Here is an 11,099-nt window from a genome sequence, read left to right as displayed (position 1 = left end):
CTGCGATTAAATGCTTTAGTTTTTTTAACGCGTTATTTTTCTCTAATTAATTAATCGCAATTAACGCGTTAAAGTCCCGGCCCTAGTAAAAATTAAACTTTATTGTCACTCTGAGCTCAACATGCAGACTAAACGTGAAAACAATCTTCAACCCGTTTCCTGCATTAGCCACTGATAGACAATAGACGGGGAAACTCTCGGATTAGAAAAGCCAAGCCATCTTGGCTCGTGATGGGGAATGCTGTAGTTGATCCAGAAGAGACCAGAGCATGTGTCGGCTAGAAGCTAACTGTTAGCATTAGCAAATCCACCACACAAAGCAGAATTCCTTCAGGCTTCTTATTAGGGAAGATAAAATATCAGCGTCACAAGGCAAATGGATTCAGTGGTAGTCTTACTGCTGTTAGCCAACCAGAGGTGAAATGAGTAGGACTCCAAATCCTGCCATGTTCTGCTCCTTACTCCTCTGGCTCACTTCCACTTCCTGAAACAGGAGCGCCAGAGCATTTTTCCTACAGAGACTGGCTCTCAAGGCATCCGTTCATACTAGAGACCACTGTAATGTGTTGGAAAAAAACAAATGAACCTGGCCTGGGCCGTGATATACTTGCTGTTTAATGATGCAAATGCGTGTTTAAAATGGCTGCCACGCATTACTTGCGTTGAAGCATTGCCATTTCACCATTTTTTAAATGCGATTAAATGCGTGTGTCTCACACTCAAAGGGTGAGAGTTGGCAGCCCTGCGCGTGCTTGATTTAATGAGGTCAAAAGTATCAAATGTGAAAAAAAAAAAACTATCACAATTTACTGGAACAAGGCAGCCATGTTGGATTTAGAGGTAAGAGTTGGTTTGGACCTCCAACCTTTTAATCACTTTTTCTGACCCAGAACTGAGAAAACTCAAGTTCTCAGAACTTAGACTTCCATCATTTACTCACTTTGCTCCTGCATCAGAATGTATGTAACAGACCCATAATGCATCACTTCAGAGACCAGATGGGATCATTTCACTGGTAATACAAGGCCCTGGCACCACCAGTTGATCATCAGTGATGATGACACTTAGGTGTATAACAAAATCAACAGAATACATGATTTTATTGAAATTATTTATTATAATTGGATTCTCCTTTAATAAAATTCACACAAAGCACAAAGTTTGTTTTACCCACAGTTAAAAAGATGAAGGCCAAATTTCCCAGAGTTGAATAGAATTAGCATTTATTTTCTCGATGCTGGAGGTCTGCTGGGGATGTGGGGGCAGACAGACACAAACAAAGTCAGTTAGATGGATTGCTTTGGTCTGGCTGCTCATTATCACTGAGATTTGCATGTTCTATTTGAGATTTTCAACACCCTGTAATGATGAATGACTTAAAAGTGTTACTCATCTTGGTTTTTTGGATGGAAACTATGTAATACACAGTGAATATTTTTCTTTTGGGGGGATTTTCACTTTCATTTTTTGTTAAAGCTTTCTTTCAAAGTCCACATTTCACACGGAAAGGTTATTTTTCCCCACAGCAGACTCTGCTCCTGAACCGACTGAGACAATTTTTTTTCTTTTTTTACCTAAAAACCTTAAAACACATTGTCATGGTTGCTTTGCGCTGAACATAATTACATCAATCCTTAAAGAAACACAGCTAAGAGAGACCATTTTAGAAAGATTGTGATTGTTTTAAGCCTTTTAGTTTTAGTCAAGAGAAAAAAATAAACAGCTCTAAATGAACACAACTCTTTATGATGGTCCAAATTGCAAAAGGAAACACCTTCCAACCTTTTCTCTTTACAAAAATCTCTTAGATACTTTTTCAAAAGATTAAATGTGAAACTTTAGATTATTTAGGATTTATTTCACGACAAAACGATTCATGTCGACATATGAAAAACAGGACTTTAGGGGTTGGATTTGGGATTTATTTCCTTAAACACCAAGAAATATTGAATGATAAGTCAGTCAGAAGTCTTAATAAAAGCAAACTGTGGTACATTCACCCAGAAATGGTGTCTTGACACCCACAAAGTAAAAATACCTGAAGGAAAAACAACATTTTGCTTCTCTAAATGATCACAATCATTGTGTTGTGTGTGTGTGTTGTTTAAGAACGACAGATTGATGCGTTGTTTCCATCCGGGTTGGAGCGTTCTCAGTCTCAACAAAGTCACTCCATTATGGCCGACAGTAATAAACGCCTTTTCATCAGAAAGGACAAACGGAGGAGTGCTGTCTGCACTAAAAGCCTGTTTAGCTCTGCAGAACTAATCTCCTGCCCCGCTGCCCGGACCAAGGTCAGCTCTGTCCAAACAGCAAAGGCAAAGAAGGTGGACTGAACCCATATCCACGGGTCACTCCATCTTCGTGACATTGGGTGGTGTAAACTACACCAGGCTTCAGCACAGACGGTTTAATAGTTCCAGAGGTTACAGCTGAGCGGGCTGATTTGTCTTTCTCCATTTATTTTTTTTATTTGAAAATGTTAAGAGTAGAGCAGATGCTGTAAAAATGCCTTCATCCCTTCATTCGGTCAGCCCCAGATGTCCTGTAAGTAGCGCTTCTCCTCTCTGAGCTCTGCCAGCTTCTTCATGGCCTCCAGTTGGTCCACATGCAGCTCTGCTTTAATGATCTCCACCAGGGTCTCGTTAATGTCTTTAGCCATGTTCTTAGCGTCCCTGAGGAATTAAAATACAGGTTAGGAGCATGTATTGGCATGAAAATATCGATTCATATCATATCGGCGGGGAGACTACACGACATATTGCGATATGAAAGGCCAGACAGGAAATTTTTAAGACCGAATTTAATTTGAAACTCAGATGAGATGCTTCCAAGACACATCCAGTGATATTGCAGGAGCTTGAATTGCACCACACAAAAGAAATACAATAAATGTGTAAAGTACATCATATGGATACATTGCTTTAAAATATCGATTCAGTCTCATAACACAAAATATAGCGATATTTCATTGTATCGATATTTTCTTACGTGTCTAATTAAGAGGAAGCATTGCACTGAAGTTGCCCGGAGATCTTTGTTCAAACACTAACTGTCCAAATCAATCTGGTTTTAGCCAGTTTAGACACTTAAGTCAGCTGGTTTACAGGTGCTAAGCTAAACTTTCGTGTAGGTGATAACTCAATATTAAAAAAAATATCTATATAATTTTAAACAAGAAACAAGATAACTCCATTACATTCATATCAGTATAACTATTCAAGCTGCTAGCTTGCTCCGTCTCGAAGGGTTCAATACATGTCTGCTCGATCAGAAAACCTCTGGGTCAATGTTCTGCTCTAAACTTTGCATTTGGCGTTGTGGTTTTTAATTATTTGGGGACGTTCGTGTGTTTTTCAGAGAACCTCTTCACCGTAGCTCCTGAGGGAGTTTTGCTTATACTTGTGTGGAGAGATGGGCCAACCCCCTCCTCCCAGGTACGAAAAGGGCCAAAATACCAGGAGTTTAATCATCTGGTAGTGGATGCAACACATCATGTATTTAGCTTCGATTTTTTTTCTGAACAAGAAATAATTGCTGGTAAAATTGTGAATGATTGGATATGAGCCACCTCTAGATGGAATTGAAATTATTTTACATTAGTTATAAATATATAATAAATAAAAGTGACTGTGTGATGTTTAAGACATGTACCTTTAACTCTTAACGACACAGACAGACAGGCAGATAGACAGATGATAGATAGACAGACGGACGGACAGACAGACAGACAGACAGACAGATATTTTATTACGGACTCAATGTCCAGTTTACACTAAAAGCAGTTATAAATACAGTATAAAAATGAACCAGGTAAAACACAATATAAACCTACATGTGTTCACAGACAGGTACCAATGTTTCCAAAGCTTAGACTGATAGACTTAAGTTGATGTTGGACAAGAATAAATACATTTTTATTAGGGATGGACAATATATCGGCATCAATATCGGTATCGGCCGATGTTAGTCATTTTTAACATATCGGTATCGGCCTGATAAATAAAACCAGGCTGATATTAACAACTGATATTTTTTCCATCTTGTCTCCATTCAATTGCCTCTTTCAGAGGATGAGGGGGGTGATGTGTGTTTGTTTAGTCATGTGAGTGATTGTAATCATCTCAGAAGTGTAAATGTGTGTAGTGTTGTTATTCTACATAACTAGAATTTTACGCTGTTACTATTCAGCTTTGCTAAATCCTGAGAAAGATCAAACAAATTGGCAATGAAACTTATATAGATATTTATATAATCGATAGAAGTTCGTACACCACCTGGCTTGGTCTATATTTAATCAAAAGATTAATATTTAATTTAAGAGATTAAAATTGATAGCAAAAGTTTATTAATTCAGAAGATCTAAAGAGATCTTTGCTCGTTCAGTGATCAATATACACCACTCTGTGTTTTATTTCAAAGAAGAGTCAGGTTTAGAAAGTTAAGAATTTATTACTAACAATTTAACGATGACAATTTAAAAGACAATTTATAAAAGCTTTGGTATTAAAGCAATCTGTGTCTGGATGAAACTAAAAATGAAGTGTGTGTGTGTTTGGATGTGTGAATGTAGGTGCTCAGAAGGTTTTTATCTTAAGAGAAAAACACGTTCTGGGTGAAAGAATTTGGTTTGCAGTTAAGCTAAATTATTTCTTAATAAAAGAGGCATTCAGATGCAATCTGTCGGAAGTGTCTACCTCACCCAGTTAGGAGACCGCCCTTTGGAACCGAGATATCCGGAGGAGATGATGACCCCTAGCACGAGGTGGGTAGAAGAACCGTGGTGTGACCAAATCGGTCCTGAGATGTCTCCGTATCACAACGACTGATGAAACTGGTTGCGTCTCAAAAATCAATAACTCTGAAGGAGTTCTGAATCAGCTTTGCTGCAGATGGTGTTTCTGTTGAAGCAATTCCATCGGCGTAACAGAAAAGCTTTAGTAGAGGTTTCGAACGGCCGACTCGATCCTCTGGACTCTCGTGCCACGGAGAGAATTTTGGTGAGCTCAAGAACTGAACTTGAACTGAGGAGTTTTGGTTTTAAGAGACGGCCGGTAATCTTATTCTAACGAATTAGATTTTGACATGTAGCTTTAACATACCTTGGAACACGCCCTCTCAAGATAGAAAGCTCTGGTGTTGTGGAACAAAGACATGTGACTGCAGTTGCCTTTAACCTGATTACTGTGTCCTGCATGGTGTGTATAAGTGCACATGATCTTCTTGTCACTGTTAAACATTACTGATTATCATAAATAATAATTATTATTAACCAAAGAATAATAATTCATTTCAGCAATTAAATACATTTATAATAAACCTTGATGATTATTTATGAACATTGTAATAGACAGTGAAAAGAGTTTATTAAAAATGATTCTTTAAAATCTTGAAGTGTCCTTCATCTTGCGGATGGAACAGCAGTCAGATAAAGGCAGTCAGATTAAAGATGGTTTACAGCAGATTTCGCGTCTCCTGTGATGGATAATCTGTAGACAGAAGTACAGCCAGGACAGCTTGATCCAGCTGAGGAAGTGTGACCTTTGGGTCACAAATGAGGCCATTCATGTCGCTACATGTGTGTGTTGTGTGTACATAATGATGTAAATTCAGCTTTAATAATTTTCATTCTATACAAAATCTGCTGATTTTAGAAGCCTTAACTCATTCACTGCCAGCTGATCAGAAAAGCCCTTCACTTGCCTGCGTTTTTCAGCGTTTTTACAGTTTTTTAAGAGTCACAGACCATTGCTCGCTAGGATGATGTCGACGCCAAAGCTACCAAAACAAAGCGGGGATTCACCTCTTACATCAGGAAGAATCTGCGCGTTTCAAGCGTTATCCGTTCTTTCATAATCCGTTGTCAAAATGTGATCGGCAGAAGCTTTTCCGGTTCGCGCCTCACTTATTTTACAGCAGCGGCCCAAAATGATCTCCTAACACATGGATTTTCTGCTGGTCACGTGACATGTGACGTAAGCAGATGAAGATTGGCTTTAGAGCTGTGATGTTTGTTCTCACTGTGCGGGGACTCGTTCCGATGCCCACACAGTAAAAAAAAGCAAATGATGAATTTAGTCGTCATTGTCAGTGAATGAGTTAATGTCGGTATATCGGTATCGGCAAATATCGGTTGTCCGCCATTACAGTGATCTTCATATCGGTATCTGCCCAAAAATGTCATATCGGTGCATCACTAATTTTTATATATTTAATCTGCTGATGAGTTCATGTATGCAGTTACTGTTAGGGATTTTTTCAATATGTTTATCAATAAACCCGTTTCCTGCAGCTAGAGAGAGGGACAAGAGACGATAAGGCAGACATACAACCAAATCATGATTTGTGGCAAGTGCACAGGCCAATGCCCCGACAGGCCAATGCGCCGAACATCTGGTCACAGAGTTTATTTATACAAAAACATAAGTAAGGAAAGGGAGTGGATCATGCGTGAGAGTGTGTGTGTGTGTGTGTGTGTGTGTATGGGAGGACAAGAATGTGTGTGTGTGTGTGTGTGTGTGTACGGGAGGTTACAAGGAGACAAGAGTGTGTGTGTGTGTGTGTGTGTGTGTGTGTGTGTGTGTGTGTGTGTGTGTGTGTGTGTGTGTGTGTGTGTGTGTGTGTGTGTGAATGCTTTCAGGACATTCAGTTAATAGGTTTGTTAATAGGACTAAAGTAATGAAATATAAAATTTCTATAACAGTTACTAAAGACAGCTTGAAGGGAGTTAACTTGTAAATACTTTACAGTAGAAAAAATATTGAAAATCCAAATTCAGCTAAAATATAACAAGTTTTGGTCCCTTTCGCCCAGCCCTACTTTGGTGTCAACATCGCTAAGAGTCAACTACTCTGATTGCATCAGATCTTGGTTGAAAATTTTGCCATTACCTCTCAAAGTCCACCATCCCTAAAACATGTGCATTTTAAATAATCTAAAAGTACATTGTGATATTTATAAAAGAAGCATTAGCAGGAAGGAAATGCTTCAAATCAGGCTGCTGCAGAGATTCAGTAGCAAGATGGAGAATTGTTCCGCCTCTAAGATATTTCACACGGTTTTGATGTTTCAAGAGTAATTTACTGAGAGCCGAGGAGAAGAAGCCTGAGAGTGGGGGAAAATGGTGATATGTACAGTACTAGTTTTACAACGCTGACAGGGTTTGGCGTGATTTATACCCAGTGTGTGTTTGATGTTGTCTTTGTACTGACAGAGACGATTTGTACTGACAGACAAACACAAAGTGCTCTAAGATGAAGGTGGGAGGAGGGTGTATAAGCTCTAAACAGAAGACAACGCAACATCAGAGCAACCATAGCAGTGGGCAGGGAGGTATCTGAGAAGTTATTATGTGACTTGTGTTTGGATTTCTTTTTAAGAATAAGTCGGATTTGTGTTATCACCAAGACACTTCTGCATTTGTTTATATATAATGAGTTAGAACAGAATTTTTTTTTCAAGTCATGAAAGTACCAAAGTACAATCCAAAAAGCTTACAGGCTCATTAGCACAGAACTGCTGATTAAACTTTAGAAAAGCCTGATAAATGTCAGACTACCTTTTAGTCTCAACTATAAAAACACAGAGATAGTTGCTGATGTGGTGTAGCATGGCTGCCGATAATTTTCAAATGAATTCTGGACAGATCAAAGTCCTGGCTTACAAGAAGACTCCCATATGGTTGGTGCCTCATTTAGAGCAGTGGTCCCCAAAAGGTTGCAGGGGGGCCTCCACAATTGTGTGTGTTGAGGTTGTGAGGTTACCAAGATTATAGTTATAAAACTACTTTTATAAAATCCAGATAACAAGACATTCCCTTGGCAAGCATGGCTCCAACGTGTCCAGAGTTGACCTGGAGACCTCTTGCAGGCAGGACATGCCCAAAAACGCCTCCCAGGGGAGCTGGGACCTTACCGTGATGAAGGAGTTTGGTACCCTAACTATCCAAGGAGCTATTATGTCCGGGGCATTTTAGACCTAGTTGGGTCTATGGTCCATAAGAACTTTCACGACCAAGTTCAACATCAGAGTACCCGGCATCCCACCCTGGGGACAAGCCTAGGTTTGGACCCTGTGTGTGAGTGCCTGGCAGAATGGCTTTTGTCCATTGGCCTGGTCGGGCCTAGCATGAACCAAACACATAGCCTGGTTAACCTGTGGACCCACCACCTACAGGAGTAAATCGGTTGTAAGACCATGGTGTTGGATTTGGCTAATCAATCCCTGGAATCTCGCTGTTATCTAACGACCAGGGGTCTCATTTATCAAATAATGCGTAGAATCCTTACTAAAACCGTATGTTACGGCCAATGGCCTAGAGTATTTTACCTTGGTTGGGTTCATGTTCCGTGCTTTTCAGGTTGTGTTGCAGTTACAGCATTTTTCCAGCTGGCTCCGCCAAATCCACCAATTCTTGGGCTCTTCTACAATAACGCTCCAGCCAGTCATTGAACAGAGGGATAACGACCCATCCAATCAAGGGATCCAGCCTTATTTAAGATCCCAGCTCATCAATGGACGTTGGCAGCTGTGTGGTTTGACTTGAGAGTTTCTGCTCTGTTGTGTTTGTTCCCAGTAGTGGAGCCTTTTCTAGAAGGAACTAAGCTTTAATCAAGTGTTTATTCCCTTGTGTTCAGTTTTGGAATTGTAGTTAAATACAATCCGTTGCCTCTAGCTCCTGCTGAGAAATTGCAGTGTGGATATTTATTGTTCTCTTTTTGGTTATGTTTTCTTCTGGGTTTGTTAGTAGGGAGTCCCAAACTGAGTTACTCTGTCTTAATTTACATTCTTGTTCATTTAAGCCCATTTTCTGTTAGTGTTAGACTCTTGTTTTGGTATATGGGCCGTGGATTCTGTGAAACTTAGAAGAAAACGCTCTGCACTAAATAAATCTATTACCTTTTACATCTGGTTATTTTATTAAATGTTACTTCTCTTTTTCCCTGGCTGAGCCGGGTTGTAACACCGTACTTAAGCTCAGCAAACATTTTTTTTACTTACGCCAAGTAGGTTTGTGATCTATCAAACATGGAGTACGCACAGCTGCACGCAATCTCCACTTCATAAATCAGAAATTAACTAGAAAGTTTCTCAGCTGCTTTTTAGTCACATCCCGCCCTCACCACGCCCACTTTCTGCCATAAATGGTCGATGCAAAGTGCCTTGTGGACCTCATGCATATACATAAGCAGGCTTGTTGCAGCATTTTGATCACGACCACGACCACAGATCAAGGAAGCGCTACTTCACAAGCAGAAATTCAGGTACTTGTGGGTGAGGTGGAGAAATGAAAGGAAGTGCTTTTGCAAAACAAAGAGAAAATCCACGGAGTGGCACAGTGTTGCTGAAGCCGTTGTAACGTGATGAAGGTTCTCTAATTTGTGGCAAATGTCACATCTACCCAGCTGGGTCAAGCTGGGTGAAACAGTACTTTTAAATCCACAGATTAACCAGGAGCCACGATGTCTGCTCAAAATCATATCCATATCCGCTGCTGTTCCATCCCAGGAGGAGGACACCAAGTCACGATGATAATAATTAGATAATAATTAATAAAACTCATTGATTTTATTACTGTTTAATATAATCATCATAAATGATCACTTGGTTCAATATAATGGTATTTTAATTACATGAAATGAATTATTATGCTTTGGGGATAATAATGATTAATTATGATTATGGTTGATGACAGTAAAAGAGGTGTTCAGTAAAGGTCAGTTCACCTTATCATCTAACAGAGTCCAGATAAACGATAACTGCAACACATGTTTTTGACGCATGATCAAAGCTTTCTTCCTGAGGGAGTGGGTGTGTTCTGAGAGCTTGGTAAAACTGTAACCATCACCAGCTTCAAGTCAGTTCTTGAACCAACATCACGGAGGAAGGGAACGGCCGTCCCTAAACCTCCACCTGCTGTTTCTGTCAAGCCGACAAGAAAAGCTAAGAATAAACGAAACTGTAACCAGCTAACGAAGACTCTACCCAGAGTTGTTGATTTCTGAGTTAAGTTAAGACGAAAAACTCCTTCAGAGTTACAGACTTTGAGACGCCAATAGTTCATCAGTCGTGTGACCCACGGAGACAACCCAGGACTGATTTGGTCGCATAGAGGTCCTTCTACCATCCTCGTGCCCGGAGGAAATCATCTCCACCTGATATCTCGGATCCGAAAGGGGGTCTCCGGAAACTGGGTGAGGTAGACACTAATCGACAGATGACATTTGATGCTGTTCTCTCTAAATAACTGAGTTAGCCACAAAACATCATTTACATCCAGAATGCTTCTTCTCTCTCTGAAAGAAACCTCCTGATAATTCCATTCACACATCCAAACTCGTATTCTCAATTTAGCTTCCATCCAGCCACAGGTTTGCTTTTAAAACAAGTTTAATATCAAAGTTGTTAAAAATTGCCATTAAGTTGTCATCCATGAATTGTCGTTTATAATTATCGTTTCAAATATTTAAGTTTAAAATTGTTAGTGATAAATTCCTTCATTTTTAAACTTGTCTCATTATTGAAACGAAACACAGAAAAGGTACAATATTTCTGGTTATTTGAAAGCAAAGATTCCTAGCTTCTGATTCAAAATAACTTTTGCTATTAAATTTAATTATCTAAATTAAACATTAATCTTTGGATTAAAATTAGACCAAACAGGTTGGTGTATGAACTTAGATCGATATATAAGTATCCAGGATATTTATACATGATCTAAGCCTCATAGGTTAATCTCATTGGTCATCTTTCAGAATCTAACAACTGATAGCAAACAGTGCTGATTCTAGTCTGTAGTTTAATTCTCTACACCGTCAATGTTGTGAATTCTTCAGAGAGATCTGTGGCAGATATAAAAAAATGATCCGATCAGGATTCGATCCCCAGACTCCCGGGTGAAAGTCACGCGCACTAACCAGTCAGCCAAATGGGGATCTCCCTTGTCCAAGTAGCCAGGGCACATGATCAATCGGGTCACAGTGACAGGACACACACTGTCACAGACGCATGACATTCTGTCTTAATCTGTCCCCCTGCTGATATTCTGCATTCCGTATTCTGCGCTTCAGGCTGTGTGTGCGCACGCGCGCGTGTGTGTG

The 11,099-nt window shown here is 39.7% G+C and overlaps 1 protein-coding gene across 5 annotated transcripts in view; it reads right to left on the bottom strand.

Annotated features, from left to right (window-relative positions):
• Positions 1–2,380: 2,380 nt before the first annotated feature.
• Positions 2,381–11,099, bottom strand: part of mtrr (5-methyltetrahydrofolate-homocysteine methyltransferase reductase) — a 53,385-nt gene continuing 44,666 nt past the window's right edge. For all 5 annotated transcript variants that reach the window (XM_015955305.3, XM_015955303.3, XM_070553215.1 and 2 more), the window contains exon 15: positions 2,381–2,675. In XM_015955305.3, coding sequence (XP_015810791.3) covers positions 2,531–2,675 — 145 coding nt within the window. In that variant the 3' untranslated portion in view covers positions 2,381–2,530. The remainder of the gene's footprint in view (positions 2,676–11,099) is intronic.

The sequence above is a fragment of the Nothobranchius furzeri genome, chromosome 7 (assembly GCF_043380555.1).
Source record: "Nothobranchius furzeri strain GRZ-AD chromosome 7, NfurGRZ-RIMD1, whole genome shotgun sequence".
Lineage (NCBI taxonomy): Eukaryota > Metazoa > Chordata > Actinopteri > Cyprinodontiformes > Nothobranchiidae > Nothobranchius > Nothobranchius furzeri.
This window is presented reverse-complemented; position numbering and strand designations above follow the sequence as displayed.